At 48.0% G+C, this 19673-nt stretch overlaps 1 protein-coding gene across 5 annotated transcripts in view; it reads left to right on the top strand.

The window, feature by feature from the left end:
• LOC149372437 (uncharacterized) overlaps positions 1 to 19673 on the top strand; it is a 77945-nt gene that overhangs the window by 53368 nt on the left and 4904 nt on the right. For 4 of the 5 annotated variants that reach the window (XM_089566929.1, XM_089566928.1, XM_089566930.1 and 1 more), the window contains exon 4: positions 17403 to 17549. In XM_089566929.1, the coding sequence (XP_089423055.1) occupies positions 17403 to 17549 (147 nt within the window). Of the gene's footprint in view, positions 1 to 858; positions 5670 to 7294; positions 7379 to 7810; positions 7859 to 13179; positions 13222 to 17402; positions 17550 to 19673 lie in introns of those variants that run through there. The other variant, XM_089566927.1, reaches the window with a different exon arrangement.

Here is a 19673-nt window from a genome sequence, read left to right as displayed (position 1 = left end):
GGCATTGTTGCCGTGACGTTAATCTGGTTGTTGTTGGTCGCCGGAGCAAGTGTTTATTATTTTCTTGGTGAGTATACCACTCTGGTTCTTTCGCGGAAAGCCATTGTGGCCTTCTTTTATGCAAAGCAAATGCGCCTTTAGTCGAATTTTTCACAGGAAATAAGTAACGACGTTTTCACTGTGGTAATGAACCTCTGTACTGCAGACAGATGAAACTAATATTTTATACCTTCATAAATGCTTCTAGGGGAAAAAAAGTGGCACAGAAAACCTTAAATCAACATTTTGAGTTCAGTATTTCATGTTCTTTCTTCACCGAGTGGTTACGAGAAGAATGTTTTTCTTCAAAACACCTAAAAGCAATAATGTCTATGTGAGTTTTGGTTCTGTGGTCGCTTAATTTAAATCCTGTTATTATCAAGCTGGCTGTTCAGTGGCTTCATATACTTAGCTTTTTTTTTTGCACTTTGGTTTAACACCTAACATAAGCTTTGCATTGCTCACACTGGAACGCTATGGTTAAGTCACTTAAAGTTTTAAACATCGCCAACAGTTGCTCGAGAAGTATGGCGAACAGGAGCAATAGTTCTGTATTTTATTTACAACGCCGCAGACGGGTGGCACAATCCGTCAGCAGTCGGAGGAGTCGTTATGCATGCCTACTATTATGTATATTTCTCTTGGTGGATGCTTGTACCGGTCTTGAATGGTTTTGAATGCTGTTTCTTGTTTCAGAGTCCGAGTTGAACAATAATTCAACAGACCAGAGACCTGCAAGGCTATTGAGTAACGGGTTAGCAGCGATTTACAACGCAACTCATCATTGATGTCCATAAAAAAACCTTGTCGTCTTTTTTTTTTTCCTGGCAACAGTCGTTATTCATAAGCTGGAACAGTGGAAGCCTGCTGTAGAGGTAACACGCCCACCTGCATACACTGGTCAAATACAGTGAGACGCGCAAAACTTGTTGGGCCCTTCTCCAGGAGTAATGCCCGTCGCAAGTTATGTTCCCGGGATGGTTCACTGCACTGACCACTTTATTTCCTGTTTCTGCAAAGGACCCGAAGCGGTGTCAGTGGTTATGGTGCTCGGCTGCTGGCTCAAAAGATGCGGGTTCGACCCCGACCGGGGCGCTAGCATTTCGATGGAGGCGAAACGGTGGAGGCACATGCACTGAGGTGTCGGTGCATGATAAGAAAACTCGGGTGTTCGAAATTATCCGAAGCCCTCCATTACAGCCTCGCTCATAGCCTGAGTTGCTCTGGGACGTCAAACCCGAAAGATCCATAAACCTTTTTCAGAAAGTGGACTTTTCGAATTTTAGTTTGCGGATAATTACTACCATCCACTCGTCGAGGCAGAGCTTACTGGCCTTGTGGATGGACGCATGATGCCTTCTCACAAAGAAAAAAAAAAGTCGCCATAATCTGGTCAAAAACAAAAACGCAGTGTCAAATATCCACTCTATTGTTCACCTATGGAATGCTGTGAAGGAATACAGAGACCCAGTTCGGCGCATCTGTTTGTTTTGAGCAATCTGGCGCTGGTCGTAGCCGCTTGAAGAGCCTAGAAGACACGACGAGGCCGCCGAATCTCCCATCAGGAACCCTGTAATATGCATGCATTACAATTAACATGAAGAACCGAATTCAAGCATACAGTTCATATGAATGTGTCGTGACTACCTCGACCCGGTACATTTCCCATGTACAATATCCAATGCAGCATATTCGGCTCCCTGTAGCTCCCGTTGTAACGCTCCAACAGCTTTGAAAGCTAGCCCCTAATTTCCTGATGCCAGCTGTTGTTTGTGCTCCTGGGCCGACACAGTTTGCGGCAAAGCATAGTAGCGTTCCTCGGCAAAGGCTGAGCTTCGCAGTGGGTTCTCTCACGCGCCCTTGTGGCTTTGTGCTCAAGAAAATGACTCTACAGCTCCGGTTCACAAGAGAGGCAACTACGCTTTGCAACTTTCCTTCGCGATTTTTTTTCTTCACTTCGTAGCAATTGTGTACTGCAAAGCACCTAGACCTCATTCCAAATCCGAACATTGAATTGATAAAGGAGTGCGCGCACTGAAACACCTTGGCGAGTTTAGGACTGATGAACTAAATGCAGCAAATTATCAAATTGACATCTACTAAAGTGCAGCGGCCTACTAAATTGCAGAGACATTGGGGAGAGCTTTGCACTGCAGTGGGCGTACTCAGGCTGATGACGATGATTATAATGAAAATGCATGCAAATGCCAACAATTGTACAGTTATATAAATGCTTAACATGTCAGGATAAAAAAGTTGGATATCGAGAATGAGAAACTGCTTCCTCTCCAATCCAGCTTCTTCGTTTCGCTTGCATTTTTCTTCCTTACGTCCTACATTCTCGGACAAAAATTTTGAGAACTGAAAAATTGTAATACACTGCTATGAAAAATTGAAGATAATGTTCCATTCATCTGATAAGCAGCAAAATCTTTATTTTAAAGTGTTTCCATTGATCGTAACGAACAGTTAAGACAGCCATAAAAACCAATGGGGAACGCTTTTGACGCTAACAGAAACATTAAGAAAAAAATGCAAGATTGCCGTCAGGCGACCTGCGAATATAATAATTTTTGTAGTGAAATCTAGAATTGTATGAAAAAATTGCGTTCATTCAAGGTTTCCCGCTCAAAGATACTTTTGTCCAGAATTGTTGTTGTTGTTGGCCTCATAAAATGGCTCATACTTCCAAGGGGGATTGGCAGTGGCCAGACGGTGGCTACCAGTTTTGAAGACTGCATGCGGCAAACATGAGATGATATCAAAAATCCATCTTCTTCTTCGTTTTAGCATCCTTCACCCTCCTCCCATCAACCGCAGCTGGCGCGGCGCTCCCTCAAGCTTGTTGTTGTTGTCGTTAGGCTTTATTTACATAAAAATCAAAAGGAGAAGAGTGATGGGATCAGGCAAACGGGATGAGCCACGACGGCCTTCGCAGCCCACTTGCATGCGGCAACTTGTACGGCTAGATCTGAGCTGTGGATCAGGTCCTCCCACTGACTCATATTTTCAAATTTTACTGTGTTTTTGGAAGATCTCCGCAACCACACGTGATATGCGTGATGTTGACTCGATGAGGGCAAAATTTTCATGTACCCGTGAACTTGTCTAGGTAAATGTGCGAATAAATTGTGGGTTGTGGGTTCGCATTTGTCTTTAATGGGCGCCAGGTGTGTCTATGTAAATGTGGGAATGAATTGAGAGCTGTGGGTACTCATTCGTCTTCAATCGCGCCAAGTGTGCTCTTGGGCTTTAGTTAGGGTTTTGTGACCGGCATGATATTGTTTGCGGGCGAGTCGGTAGGCCCACGGAATTTCCTGGTATGTGGTCAGTGCATGGTTTTGAAAGTTACTGCCGTCTCCGTCTTCTCCTTGTGACCGTTACGCTAGCTCTCCTCTGAGCTTACCCGAGCTTCCTCCTACTGAGTGCAGCTGGCGCGACGCACCTGCGAGCTTACCCTAGTTACTCCGAGGCTTCACCCGCAGACAAGGCTGCTTTTTCGCTATTGACGTATCAGTGCTAGCGCACTAATAGTTGTAACGCTAAGAGGCAAGAAAAGCGGGTCAGAAAACAAATGCGAATTAATCACATCCTAATCGAAATCAAGAAGAAATGGTCTTGGTCAGGGCATGTAATGCGATGGCAAGATAACCGACGGCTGTTAAGGGTAGCAAAGTGGATTGCGAGACAAGGCAAGTGTAGCAGGGGGCGGTAGAAATTGGGATGGGCGGATGAGATGAGGAAGTTTGCGGGGATTAGGTGGCCGCAGTTGGCACAGAGCAGAGTTAATTGGAAGGCTATGGAAGAGAAATTTGCCCTGCAATGAACGTGGTTATACTGATGACGATGACCATAATAAATCCCAAGTAATTTCGTAAACAGTTATCTCTAGGAGATACTCGTATTATGAACAGAGCGTCTCGTTTCTGCGTAGCTGAACTTGCCAAATTGATGAGGAAGCCTGTTTTTTCGATACTGTAGTGATCAAAAATTTCTGGAAAGAAATATTTAAAGCAAGTTTCTTTGCATTATCAACGGCAATTAATTCTGCCAAAGAACCCACCAATTTACGAGTTATAAGGAAATCTTTTCGCCTTTATGTTCACTTTTTTCTAACTCATAAGCATTAATACCCGCCCGCGTGTTCGCCAAATGCAGCCGGTACAGCCAGCGATGACAGCGCCGCCCACCGGCAGGTAGCAGCCACATTAAGGCTGGTTATAAATATTCATTCAGAACGACGGCTTGACATCGCCGCTATAGAGCCGGATCTTTATAAATATGATGTAATTTTCCTGCTTGGCCTGCACAGTATTTGGCGAAGCAGGATGGCTGTACGACACTGTGATGAAGATGCGCGTTCTGTCCGCGATTACTTCAAAGAAAGCATATTTAAGCTACGTGAAGTGTACAAGGAGCTATGTTTTGGAGATGAAGTTATCGAGTTGATGGGAGAGTTGTGTTCCCTGAGAAAGTTTTGATTTTCTCACACGAGTGAAACACATGTCCGTTCTTGTTGTTTGAGTGTGCAGCGCAGAACATCTGTTTATGATCTGTTGTAATCTGTCAAAACAGGCAATAAAGCCAAAAAAAAAAAAGAAGCCGCTATGGCGCAGTGGATTAGAGGCATGTGTTGCGTATGGAAGGTCGGCCGTTCGACTCCGCTCTCTGTACTGTAATTTTATTGTTTTTTTAATTTCATTTTTTTTTTTTCATTTTTTCCCTTTTAGGTCGCAAATCGTGATGCTTAGTGGCATATAACGCCATTTAAGAGGATTTATTATCCCTTTTAGGTAAGCCGTTGTGACAATCTTCAGTCACCGTGATCAATTCACCGTGGTTCCAAGCCGTGTGGCTGTACAGGCTGCAGTTGGCGAATACGCTACCCGCCCATAAGCTTGGTTACCATCCGCACAAATCAGAGCCAGCGACTGTAGCGCCGCCAGTGCCGCCAACGAGAGCCAGCAGATCCAGCACGATCATGCATGCCTTGCTCATCGTGACCAAATCGCTTGTCCATCGCTGTTATATATTAGAATGGTACCCCCTTCCGTATTCATTGTTTGCTGTTGGCTGACCATTTCCCTCTTTCTGACACGGGTCCTTTTTCATACTTTTTAGCAAACCGGAGACGTAATAGCGGATACATATACTAGTTTTGCGTACGATAGCTGCGCATGCGCTGTGGTGGGCAGCCAGGAAGAACCACTGCGCGTGCCCAACAGGCGTACGTAAAACCGATACACATCTCAGCTAGTACGTCTCCGGTAGGCTAAATCTCCCTATAACAAAATTCTACAAATCTGTGCCTATTTACTCGTTCTCCACGATTCATGGTTTCCTGTCCCGCTTGGAGTCTGAACGCGCGTAAAAGGATCCAAGTTGCGAGAGGAGGCTGTGGCTGTACTTGACGTGGTTTAAATACGTGCTCGTAAGCGAGGACAAGGAGGAAGAAGCTGCGGTCTCGGTACGCGACAAGCCATGAAGGCCCCAGCGCCCAAGCCCGCGCAAGACGCGAGACACCAGGATGCCCTCCGCAAAAGTCGCCGCGAGGCCGGCAGGCGCCGCTCCAAGGGAGGCAGCCGCTCCAGCTGCTCCGGCTCCGACTCGCTCAGCCTGGCAGGCGCAAAGTGAGTAATGGTGCGCTCGGTGCGAAATCGCGCACCCCAGCGGCCTGAAGTTTATTTATTTTATTTATTTATTTACAATACCCCTAAGGGCCCTCGCACGAGGGTATTACATAGGGGGGCAATACAAGCATAAAAATATGGCACAGGCATTTGAACAAAATACACGTAATAATGAATTAAAACTAGTAATGCACACAAATAACACAACAAACAACGCAGAATAAAATACTCAGTAAATGCACATAATACAATAAAAATACCAAATCTGTTAGTACATGGTTTGCTTTAACGATTGCTGAAATGATTGTAGGTTAACCTCAGTAGCTATGTGTGATGGCAAGTTATTCCAATCTATTATAGTGCGAGGAATGAATGATTTCGCGTAGAGCGATGAACGGCATGTGATGCGTTTTATTTTGTTATCGTGGTCGCGGCGAGGAAAGACTGCAGGGTGTGGCAAAAAGAAATCGTCGTGGAGGGTGGGATGGTGATACAGTTTGTGAAGCAAGGTTAGGCGAGCGAAATGGCGTCGACATGATAGCGGTTCCAACTCGGCACGTTGTTTTAATGCTGTGACACTGGTGAAGCGTGAATAATCTGAAAAGATGAAGCGAACAGCACGGTTTTGCAGGGATTCAAGGTTGTTAATGATGTAAGCTTGTTGAGGGTCCCATATGGAAGAAGCATATTCAACTTTCGGGCGGATTAGCGTGATGTAAGCAAGTTTTTTTAAGTGTGAAGGCGCGTGTTTGAGATTACGCCTAAGAAGGCCGAGTGCGCGATTTGCTGATGCTAAGATTGTTTTAATATGGTAATGCCAAGTTAGGTCAGACTGAAAGTGAACTCCTAGGTACTTGTAGCTGTTCATTGAAGCGTGTCGTCATCTGTACGCGTCTTTGAGGCACACCTTGTCAGATTCACCAGCGCAGAACGGAAAGACAAGACTAATTCTGCCTGCGGTTGCTAACTAAACTATCGTGGAAGGTGGAGCCTTCCGCTCTGGTCAAAGGCGAAGGAACGGCGGCATTAACACACTACGTCCGGGTAGAAGCTTGTAACCTGGCACTGAAGGCAAGGCACGGAAAAGCCGCCCCATCCCGGAGAGAAGGGGCACATATTACTGGCACGAGCCATTCTTTCGTGAAACATAGCGCACCGGTCTGCCGATCTTCCCGCCAGCTAAGACGGAGAGGCTCGTCGTAACTGATGCACTTCAGTCAGAGAAGGGAACTTGTTGCCTTTTTTTATCGTCTATTCGCAGGAGTATACTGCTTATATCGTGGATAATGTTTATTGTAAAGAGCAAAATAACCTTTGGAACTGTGTCATGTTACATCTTACAGCTGTGCAGTTTAGACGTTAAGCCGTTTATATATTTGATAAAATTAGAAAATATTCACCAAACACGAGTGTTCCTGCTACATTGGAAAGCTAAACCTCACTAATACTTGCATGGGTATATTTTTGTACAATACGAACGTAGGCAACCAGTCAGAGAATTTTTACTGTTCTTCACCCTATTAATTTGAGTCTTCCATTTTGCCTCAGAGGGCGCATGCTCATTTGAACAGATGTGTTGACTGCTCTCAGGATCTAACTTTTTCATCTTTCTTTTTAAACTGCAGCGAGGCCAGCTTTATCAAGCAGCGCCCGCCTAAGAATACGCGCATCAAAGTGTGCCACAAAAGGACTCAACTCAGCGCCTGCCCGTAAGCACTTTTACTTCCTTTTGCTAATTCGAGGAACGATTTTAAGGTGCAGCATGCTTATTGTGTGTGCAAACACGACCTTTATATTGGTCTTACACCCACTGCCCTCGTTTTGTCATAACCTACCAGTCCATCCTAGAAACCAACAAGCGTAATTTGGTTTGCTTCTACTCGTCTTCAAGTTCCGAAGGACTTACAGCTCATTTGTTTATGAGCACGACTATGAGCCCGCTATGAGCAGACGCCCGCTGCCACCTCCGTTCCTTCATGACAGCAAAATGGAGCTGATGAGAAAGAAGCATTGTCGATGAAAGTTTTGTGATGAAGTACACGTCACACAAAAAAAAAATTTGGCCATATTATCTAACACGAGCGACAACGTTCCTCTCGGCTCTCCTGTCCCAGCTAACACTCATTCTTGCGCCTCTGCAGCGAGCCTAAACTTCCTGACGAGCCCTCCAAATCGCAAGACCCCTACGAGTAAGTGAAAGCAAAATATTTATCGTGCGTTGCTTCTTATGTGACTCTCTTCTGTGTTTCACGGTTCATCATCGTAAAAAACTCGTGTAGCTCGGAGTGTGGGCTGAAGTCAAAGTCGTGAGCCTTTGTGGACAAATGCCGAAAACATATATTTTAGTGTGCGTGCACGGTTTTGTTTGTTCGTATGAACGGCTACGTATAAACCTTCGACCGAGATTAAAGAAAAACCATGAAGAAGAAGGCAAAACAGCGAAAAAAGAATGAGGAGCAAAGGTAAGAGAGAGAGGATTAGGATTGTTCTGTTTCTGGGCGCCAAATCCAGCTGTTCAAATTAATAAATAGAACACGTGACATACTGCAACAAAATTTTGTAACAGCTACCGACCAATGTCGACGAAAAACCGTCGTTCGCATCAACGTGTTCTGAGTTAAGTATAGCCTTGAGAATTTATCACAGCGATCTACTATCGCAGAGCGTGTGCAGGAAACCGGACACAAAATAGTTGGTAAGCTTACAATAAAAAGCGATAGTGGCAACAGAACCAAACAAATCAGTACACCGTCGGGTCCATAATCACCAAGACAACGACCCATACTCTGAATCGAACGAACGGAAATGTCAATCAGATTTACGCCAGATTACGACGACAAATTCTCGAGGCTATAAAAATCCGCACAAGACCTTTAATAAAAGTATAATGCCTGTTGTGTCCCCTTATTGCTTTTGTGTGTGTGCGCCCCCTACTAACGACCACTCGCATTCCCCTCCTAACGACCACTCAATCCTCCTCCTAACGACCACGACAGTTGCCCTTCGTCGCACGCTGTCACCAGATGCCCCCCCACGGTGCGCCCCCGCACCCTCCTCCTGTTCTGGGAAGCCACTCCCTCCCGTGGACGCTTCTCAGCTCCCTCCTTTCTTCGGGCGGCCAGTTCGGCTCCTGCCTCGGTCGACGCTGGTCGCACCCTCATCGGCTTTAAATAAACGAAGTCTAAAAGTACCGTGTGCGTCTTTCGCTGCATTCAACACAGCGACCGGACACGACAGTGGCGACGAGAAAGTGGATTCGACCCGCGCTACGCAACGCTATTGACAAGCCATGGCTACGCGAGGGTTTCCCAATCAGATACCAGAGTTCAACGGCTCATCGTGGTCATCGTGGGTTGGACGCCTTCAGTTCTACTTTGAAGCTAACAACATCACAGACCCAGCCTTGAAGAGGGCCAACCTGCTGACGCTGTGCGGGGAGCAGACCTACGATACTGTCTGCGCCCTTATTCAGCCAAGCACACCAGCGGCAGTGTCTTACGACGACATCGTAAAAGCGCTGCAAAAGCACTACGACCCAAGGCCATCCGAGGTCTACAGCCGGGCTCGCTTCCAACGACGAGATCAACTGGGAGGAGAAACTGTGAGCGCCTACGTAGCCGCGCTCAAGAAGCTCGCTGCCGACTGCAATTTTGGAACGCTGTCGACAACAGCTACCGGGCAGGAGGGAGACGCAGCTTCTTCTGCTAACACCACCATGCTTCCCTTGGACGTGATGTTACGCGACAGATTTGTGTGCGGACTGAGTGACGAGTCACTGCAGCAGCGCCTGTTCGCTGAGAAGGACCTCACATTCAGCAAAGCTTACGACATCGCCGTTCGAGCGGAGAGCGCCGGTCACCAGCAGAGAGGGATTCGCCGGAACACCGAGCCGGTACACCAGACAAGCAACCAGGTGCGCAAGCCTTCTGTTGTTGTAAAATCGGTCAAAAAGGCACAACGCTGCTGGCGGTGTGACGACCAACACAACCCCCAGGGATGTCGATTCCAGTCAGCCACGTGTAATTTTTGCCACAAGCGAGGGCATATCGAAAGAGCATGCATTACGAAACGGAGACTTGCCAAGATAAAGTCACCTTCCCAGCCTAATCACAGCGTCAACGCCTCAGAGAAGACGCCGCTATCTGATCTCCATGGAACAACATCAGCAACACCATCTGTGTTGTACGACCTGAACACCATGAATCTCGGCACGCGACCGAAGATTTTTACAGAAGTAAGCGTACATCACCAGCTGATTAAGTTCGAGGTGGACTCCGGCGCAGCCTGTACTCTGATCAGTGAGGACACGTTCCGAACTTCATGGCCATCTGACGCACCCGCCCTGCAACAAGACGACACGCACCTGCGAACGTGGTCAGGACAGAATCTGCCACTATTGGGCTCTGCCAACGTGCAGGTTAACTACAACGGCCAGACCCATACGCTACCTCTGCTTGTTGTGAAGGGCACAGGATCAAGCCTTCTAGGGAGAAACTGGTTTTCTCCACTAGGCGTGATGATATGCGGCATACACCAGACGCCGAGCCAGAACATGGTTGAGCAACTGCAAGAGAAATACGAAAGAGTATTCTCGGAAGAGATTCCAGGAAACGAAGGGCCCCCGGTCACACTGGAGTTGTTGGACAACGCGCAACCCAAATTTCTGAAGGCCAGGCCGGTGCCGTTTGCTCTCCGAGATTCAGTTGAAAAAGAGTTGGACAAACTGGAGCAGCAAGGTGTCATCGAGCCGACGCAGCATTCCATCAAACTCTCAGCGTACGACTACGCTCTGGTCTACCGCAATGGGAGTAAACATCAAAACGCCGATGCGCTAAGCCGTCTGCCACTAGACGCAACTGTTGACGAACCATTTCCACCAGGAGACGTTCTGATGTTCGAAGCACTGCCAGAACCTCCGCTTACAGCAGGCACAGTTGCAGCATCTACGCAGAAGTGCGCAGCTCTCCGGCTAGTTTACACAGCTGTTCAACAAGGCAACGTGCATAAACTCAAAGGGGACAACTTCGACGCTTACCGCAGGCGAGCTACAGAGTTGAGCACCCATCGCGGCTGCATCATATTTGGGTCCCGAGTTGTGATGCCGAGAGAACTACGCGCACAAGCTATGTCTCTCATCCACGCCGGACATCGGGGCATCGTTGCAATGAAAAAGTGTGCCAGAAGCTACATGTGGTGGCCTGGCATTGACAACGACATCGAAACAGTGGTGCGAGAATGCAAGCCTTGCCAGAGCAGCCGGAGCGCCCCGCCGAAAGCTCCTGTCCCAGAATGGGAAAAGCCAGACACACCATGGCACACACTGCACATTGATTTTGCAGGACCAATTGAGGGCTGCACTTTCCTTGTGGTCGTAGATGCCTACACAAAGTGGCTTGAGATAAGGCAAATGGGACAGACGACTTCGGCAGCAGTCATTGACAACCTCCGATCACTATTTGCAACGTTCGGCCTGCCGCGCAAGGTAGTGTCGGACAACGGAACACCGTTTGTGTCTGCGGAGATCCTCAAGTTTTATCGCGACAACGGGATCTCATCAGTTACATCGGCCCCCTACCACCCAGCGACAAACGGACAAGCCGAGCGCTACGTAGCCGAGCTAAAACGCGCCCTTGAAAGAGATCAGACAGGCTCGCTGCAGCGCCGCCTTGCGCGCTTTCTCTTCAAGCAGCACACGACGGTTCAGAGCACAACAGGCGAGACCCCCTCGAAAATGATGTTCGAGCGTGAAATGCGAACCCAGCTCACAGCCATCCTCCCCGAGCCAAAGGCAGAGACGTTCCGGGAAGAAAAAGCAATTCCGCGCTGCGGCACGCTTAATGAGGGGCAGCGCGTCCTCGCCCGACAGTTTCTGAAAAAGCCACGCTGGGAGGAAGCTACAATTGTCAGACGCATAGGCCTGCGCTCTTGGCTCGTCAACATACATGGCACAGTAGCACGCCGACATCTCAACCAGCTGCGTAGATTTACGACGCCGTCTGAGAGCTGTCCGCCAGCGGAGAGAACACGTGCACCATTTTCCCACATAGCCTGGCACCTCTTCCCGGAAGAAGAGACTTCGCCCAGGACAGACCTAGGAGACACAGCGAACAACAGCCAGCCTACAAGTGTTTCTCCCCCGAGCGCACAAAGCCAGCGCGCCTCCACGCGTGAGCGCCGACCCCCTGCACGATACCAGGCAACTTTCTAAGGGGGAAGGAAGTGTTGTGTCCCCTTATTGCTTTTGTGTGTGTGCGCCCCCTCCTAACGACCACTCGCATTCCCCTCCTAACGACCACTCAATCCTCCTCCTAACGACCACGACAGTTGCCCTTCGTCGCACGCTGTCACCAGATGCCCCCCCACGGTGCGCCCCCGCACCCTCCTCCTGTTCTGGGAAGCCACTCCCTCCCGTGGACGCTTCTCAGCTCCCTCCTTTCTTCGGGCGGCCAGTTCGGCTCCTGCCTCGGTCGACGCTGGTCGCACCCTCATCGGCTTTAAATAAACGAAGTCTAAAAGTACCGTGTGCGTCTTTCGCTGCATTCAACACAGCGACCGGACACGACAATGCCTTACTTAAGCATAAGCCGTATGCGTTGCAACAATAAATGCCAATGAGAGTCAGATGAGAGTTAAAACACCGTGAAAGTATGTAGGATAACAAGCAAACGCAAATTAATAAAAGGCGCTAAGTTTGCGCATAGGTTTTGTCGAAAGTTTTTAAGCCACTTGGTTTTTTAGCGTGTAGCGAGGCGCTTACGAGACACCTGAACCTTTAAATTACTGTGGGGTTAGGATGACAATCGTCATCACATTTCGAGACCTTTTGGCTTTTAGGAATATAAGCGATGCAATGCAGAGCTGGGAAGCAAACCATATGGCCTGTACAGTTCTCACCAAACTGAACTTGCACTTACGCTACACTGTTGAGAGAGGGATCGCCTTCATAGCTGTCATTTAACTGGAGATTAAGTGACTCGCAGGTTGATACCGTATTCTTTTATATCCGATTTTTCTTTGCTACCGACAATTTAGTCATGCGGGGAAGAATTAAATTCGGGGCATATTTATCAAAGTAACTTTAAAAGTCATTATCATCTTCGGCGAAATTACAGGTTCGAAGTAATTAATTATATTTCTAAACTACCAGTCCACAAAGTAATTGGTGACATAGTACATTATTCAAAAGATAATTAAATTGTTGTAATTACATTGATGAACATACCGCCATGTCTGAATCTGATATGATTCTACCTTTAATTCTTCCAAACTTTTTTACCTTTCAACAAATCCTCTGGGTATATCCTATCAAATACTAATATATGCAGCCAAACAAAAAAAAAACGTTCGCAACCTAAATCCGTTAACTTCCCGCAGCCTTTTTACGTGGCTGCATTTTGTCCGCTTAGTTCCCTCGAATTCAAATCTTCCGCCTTCCTTCCGACGGTGCGTCACTTTTGAGCGCACCTGCATCTGTGTTCCATAAAGTCTGCAGAGCTATTTTGTGTCACAGGTATTCCGAAGAAATCGTGGTGCAAGAACCCAAGACATCAGCGTAAGCAAACGCCACTTCTTTATTATACCAACAAGGGCACGTTCTTACTACTAGACTGCATAACGAGAATGAAGCGTCAGCGTACTGTTAGGCGACTTGTTTGCTTTCTTAGAGAGTGTCCACAAGTTCCATGGGCGCTTCTTTTCAAAGTATAGCTCCTGGAGATAAGGGGAATATGACGCACATTCGTGAGAGTAAGAATTTCTCAGCGCTGCTCCGAACTTTCACGCTCGACAGAACAATCTTACTAAACAAGTCGGGCCATTTACTCCTTCTTTTTTTCTTCGCGAGTTCAAGAGGCTCATGTTTAGCGCTTCGAAAATTGACGTTAGAGAAAAAATGTCCTCAGATTAAACATTTTAGAGCGCAGCTCTTATGTGCCCGTCCGTGGACTCAGTGTCGTAGTCGGCGTAGTGGGCGTAGTCGGAGTAATGCGCCATTTGACAACCGTGGCAGGTTGTAGCAGAGCGAAACGCCGCCTGCCACGGCGAGAACGGAGGAAGAAACAACCGGAAGGTGGCTGCCACGGGGAGATCCCGGAGGGTGGATGGCAGCGTAACACGCCACCTGCCAGCGGTGTCAGGTGGCGTGTGAAGAGGTGCGCTCAAATTTCGCATTACCGAATATATCGTAATCGTCTGTCAATTTTTTTTTTTAGCCAGGCAAATACCACTGACTCACTCTATCCTCGCAAGACCAATTGTGTCACCTTGCTTCGGCAACCTAAGTCGTGAAGTCTCTCGTAAAAATTCGGAGCCCATTTTCGGACAGAGAAACGAGCGATACGTTCCACCTTACGAATTTCCCTCCACAATGCCCGCCCACACTTGCGGCTGACAAGTCAGAGCCTCAGCGTGCTGCTCTTGTTGCGCCAGCGTAAACAGCACGTCTCGTTTGTCCACAGCAAACACTGCTTCGCAACTCCGAGTTTAAAAAAAAAAAGGAAAAGAACAAATTTATTGCGCTCAATAACATCTTGGGCAAACCTTCTCCCACCCGTTGCTATGTTTCTTATATGTACACTTCCAATTTCCTGCCCTCCCTGCCTGCCCCAACCACCACCGACACCCTTAGTTTCCTCTGCTTTTGAGTTTTACTTCAGTGTCATTTTCTCCTTTTCCTGTGCGCGCGCTTGCGAGCCTTGTTCGGCGACGACATGCGGGTTTGCACGCCGTCTCAGGAACTCAAAAGTCGATTCCAAAACGAATAGAAAGCCGTTCCTTCGGTATCGCTGCGGCGGACGTGCTTTCACCCGACATCGTAGCATTTCGAAACGCCCGGAGGAAGACAAATCTTACGGAGCCGTTCTTCCACATCCCCCTATCTGCAAATTCCACTCTCTCCCCCTTAGACATACTTGTTATGAAACGAAACTACGACGTTTTTACTCTTTCTTTTTTTTAAATAAATATAGACAGTCCAGTATTACAATTGCTCTGCTGTCATTTCTTGAGCGTTTGCAGGAGGGAGAGGAGGATTCTGCGTTGCGCGCTTTCGTTTTTTTCTCCCATTGCTTCTTAGTCCCTAGAAGTGCTGCTTCTCAGAGGAGTCTCTCGCTGGACCGTGCCCGCTGCTCTTTCGCGAGTGGGCGCGTGCCAGAGGACCGACAGGGTCCTTAGCGAGGCGATAAGCTGCAATGTTGCGTTTGGCACGCGCCGTCCTTTACCCGCTGGTATCTTGCACTTACTGCATACGCAGTTCTTGCTGTTCCACTTCAAGCGTTGCTTGGGGTAGTTTTGTTTTAACTCCACACCACATTGCTTCTCGGCTATGTACGGCTCACGTCGTGGTACTTAGCACAGGGTACCTTCTGGCAAGGGGAAGCCCGCGCGTTTTTCATTTTTTTTTTAATTTTCAAAGCACCGTTTGAGCTTATTTGCGGAGGATGCAAACACAAAATGCATATTCACCACCAAGTGAATACAGATTCTCACGCTATCTTCGTGTAGAAACGAACCTGTCGCTTTTTTCTGTCTCCCTTGAAGTAGAAAATAGCACTGGCGTATATAGTCCGTACTGCTCCCCATTACACGTAAATAAAGTAAGGCTAGTAACATAATCAGTTGACTGGTCAAGGGTGAATTTTGCAGTGTTTGTTTCACGAAACATTTTCAGCGTCTGCTCGCTGCTGCAGTCAGAACGAGAGCTATTGGGTACGCCCCGCCGTGATGGCTCAGTGGTTACGGCGCTCGGCTGCTGACCTGAAAGCCGCGAGTTCGATCCCTGCCGCGGTGGCCGAATTTCGATTAAGGCGAAATTCTAGAGGCCCGTGTACTGTGCGATGTCAGTGCACGTTAAAGAACCCCAGGTAGTCGGAAATTTCCGGAGCCCTTCACTACGGCGTCCCTCATAGCCTTAGTTGCTTTGGGACATTAAATCTCAATAAACCAAATCAAACCAGCTATTGGGTGCGTACGCATCCAGAACTAATGTGCGCCTGTATGCCAGCATAAGTAATAAGCTGTAGCAACTCAACACTTTCATCCCTTGGTGTTGTTAATTTCATATTTTAACATTTAGAGTAGATACATTCTTCACCTCGCCGCGTGCCCAGTCCCCCTGCCCCCCCAACATACATCTTAATATAGGAAAAATAGCAACTCGCCAAACTGTATGCAAAGTTGGCCCTGTTGGATGTGGAAACCAAGATTAGGGCACATACGCCAGTCCTTCATTCAGCCAGGGAGATTGAAGGGTTTATGGTTCATGGTTTGCGGGCTTTACGTCCCAGAGCAACTCGGGCTGTGAGGGGCGCCGTAGTGGAGGGTCTCGAATAATTTCGACCATCTGGGGTTCTTTAACGAGCACTGACACCGTGCAGTACACACGGGCCTGCCTCCATCAAAATGTGGTCGTCGCAGCCGGGTTCAAACCCACGTCTTTCGGGTCAGCAGCCGAGCACCATAACCACTGAGCCACCGCGGCGGCAGGTTGAAATAAGGGCTGAATGTATTGTGTCGAATGTATTGCGGCAAGATTGCTGTGCTGTAGGACTATTGTCGCAGCATGTCCCCATAAAGTTCAGTCCCATAGCAAGTACCCACTGCAAGAACAAGGGAGCCGGGGCCGTCTAAGGAACTGGTCAAGTGATGGATTTTAATAACCAGGTTCATTGGTTTATTGGGGTTTAACTTCCCAAAGCAACTCAGGCTATGATGGACGCCGTAGTGAAGGGCTCCGTAAATTTCGACCACCTGGGGTTCTTTACCGTGCACTGGCATCGCACAGTACACGGGCTTCTAGAATTTCGCCTCCATCGAAATCCGCCGCGGCCGGGATCACGGTGAAAGGATACGAACCCGCGTCTTTCGGGTCAGCAGCCGAGCGCCGTAACCACTGAGCCACACGGCGGGGTTAACAAGAATAACAAGAATGCAGGTCTCTGCGTGTTTGTGTACCGAGACTTTTTTGCGCATCAGGTCCCCCGGGTATCGCAAGAAATGCAAGACCTACTTGCAAAGTAATGCTAGCACTACCTCTTTCTGCAGCAGGTTGCACCGAAGCCTTCTTTATCTCCTTCTCTGAGGATACTCTCTTCTGCGCGAACCTCCCCGCCTACGCAATCAGGCTGCGCGCTGATTAGTTTCCCCTATGCTGCTTTTGACGAATTCGCACGCGTCCCTTTCATTTTCCCCAGAGTTGCCTCGTCGGAGGCTCTCTGAAGAGGACGAGAAATTAGTTTTTCGTGTTCTTGTTCAGGCAGGGGGCATGGTCGCAGATCTCTGTTACGACCCATCTGGCAGCACCCATAGAGCCGATGAGGGAAATGCTCTGCTGTCGAACGGATCCTATTCCGGCCGTGTGTGCCGTTGGGCTCCATCGCGATGAGTGCATAAGGACATATATGTTAGTGCAACCTGATGCGACTGAGGGATTACCTCAACAGGCGGCCTAAATTGATCTGTAAGCCTCACCTGCACAGTTTCTTGTTATTTTTTTTTTCTGGCTCAGATCCTAGACATTGATCTGCGTGTGCGTGCGCACGGCGGGTGCGTGTGTGCGTGTGTGCGTGTGAGATCATAACAGGATATTTGCTCTTACCAGAAAGTTTCCGAGAACTACAGCGTACAGGTGCGAGTTTCCGAGAACAGGAGCGTGGGGGCGCGTGCATCGGCAAGAGCCAATGCACTCACAGCTTCGACTGTTTATATCGCTCTGCCTGTTGTCTCTCGTTTCCACAGCCCAGGCAGCGGCGCAACGATCAAGGTGGCCAACAAGAGCGTGCAAGCAGCTTGCGTCGTGTGCGACCCGCTCCCCGAAACTCTTCCGCCCGTTCACATCATCGTCGAAGGCGTCGAACCGGTCAGGAGGTCGAGCTTTCACTCCAGGTGTGGCTCAGAGCTGCCGGCTTGGATCCGTGTCATTTATTTAATCGTTCTGTTTTTGCTATCTAGATAAAAGCTGCTGCCCTATGATTTTTTTTCTTTCTAACGCGCTGGTAGAAGCCTGGAATGTTGTTTAAATTTCAACTCTCTCTTTGTAGCTTTCCTCAGCACAGAGGCATGTACTGTGATAGGGAGAGCATTTTACTGACTCTTACAGTTGGACTCCACACCCACGAAAAGTTACAATGGAAGCAACATGTACAGGGTCGGTCATAAGTTCCCAGGCCACAGGGAGTGCTTTTGAGCAGTATATTCAAGAAATTACGACTCCCCCGAAGCTCTGAATATTCGTAGAGGGTAGAAGAAGTATTGTTCTAACCTCTGAGAACCTTGATAGCTTTATCAGCATTTTAAGTATAAGGATATAGCGACTAAAAGCAGACCCCATGGCCTGGGAACTTTTAACCAGCCCTGTACGTTCAAGAGCGTGCGCTTTATTCCAACATATCGGCCCGGATGATACCAGCAATCAAACAGTGTAATAGGCCGATTTCACAAGCAGTTGCGCTACGCCACCGCCGCCGCGATGCACTCTGGGAGTTGTGGTACTCCGGCCGGCGGCCGCGTCAGCGCGGTGCGTGGCGCACGCGCGAGAAGCAGCCCTGTTAGCGTCGCCACACGGTGTTTCTCTGCGTGAATGCTGTATTTGCGGGACAAGTGCGTTCACATGAGGAGTGTCGTGAGCTCCGACAACTGAGCGAAGCAGAGCGTCCCGGATTTTCCGTTTTCTAGAAGAGAAAAAGTAGCCAAGACATTGCGTAGAAGCTGTTCACGAGAGGCAGCAGAAGAAGTGCTGTTCAGTACATTTAGCCGTACTGTCCCTGTTGATCAGTGGACAATGGCAAATTTTCAAGTTCTGAACTGTATTAAATGCCTTTTACGCGGCTCTCAGCTTTGAGGCAGTCCCTTAAATTGTTAAAAAGAAGGCAATCGGATTTGCCTTCGTGCTGCGTCGTCAAGCCTTCTTTGCAGCGATTTCTGCCCGGTGCAAGGTTGTAAGGGAACAAGTGTGCTAAGTTTTATTGTTATATTCAGGAATCCACAATGTTAGCTTGATGCACGTATTCACTCCTGATGTCTCGAGCTCCTATTCTAGCGATAATGCTTTCTCTATTTCACGGAATGAGAAAGCGAGGCTATAAAACTGTCTAAATGTGGAATAATTTCCAACGTTTTGTTGCTCACTGGTCGTTGAGTATACATGGTATTCCAGTAACAGCCACATGCCATTTATGCCGGGATATCACCCACATTTTGTCTGTTGTTTTGGATAAAAAAGGCCATCTAGTGTTTACCAATCAGTCAACCTGTTCAGACTCGTACTACGAGAATAGCGAAAGTGAGTCGTACGGGAGACGCCCTCCCTGGCAGAAGATTATATTAACCGAAATAAAAAAGTAATTAGTGTATCAATAATCAAAATAAAACTATTCGTCACGAAATTAAAATCCCCTAAACCCTAATTAGGCATACTCAAAAGCTCCCCGATTGGCTTCTCCTTTTCTCATTTTGTACTGAACACAAGCATTTGTCACATCTCCATTTAGAAAAACGGCATAGCTCGCTCGAATCGCTGACCTTTCCTGCTGGTGACCCGCCGAGCACGTCGTGCATACATGTATGTGTTTACGTGAATAAGAAAAAAACAATCGCATGGCCGGTTTTGATCAATGGCTATGATGAAAAAATAAAAGCAACAAACGCTGTGTGACACATCTATAGCAAATGCCTAGATGAATACAGCGAATACTGAAACAACAAAATGAGGTGGCAAGAAATGTAAATACTGTCTGAAGACGTTAATTAAATCGCGTGCATCGCTATGCGTTCAAATGTTCTGCTGACAAAATTAACGAAAGCGGCGGTCAAGCACGTTTTTATCGCCACCTGCAGCATTTTCCAAAGCAAGGTTCGGGGAACAAACGCAGCGTCGCCACCGCGGCCACTCCACTTCATGTGGCAACTGACCGCCCTCTCTGCGCTGCTCCTACCGCGATTAGCATTGCACCCCTCGAAACTCCGCCGTGGAGCCTCTGTTTCCTTTATAGAGCTCAACACAATAAACGA

Source organism: Amblyomma mixtum, chromosome 1, assembly GCF_055824585.1.
Source record: "Amblyomma mixtum isolate Tamu chromosome 1, ASM5582458v1, whole genome shotgun sequence".
NCBI classification, from domain to species: domain Eukaryota; kingdom Metazoa; phylum Arthropoda; class Arachnida; order Ixodida; family Ixodidae; genus Amblyomma; species Amblyomma mixtum.
This window is presented reverse-complemented; position numbering and strand designations above follow the sequence as displayed.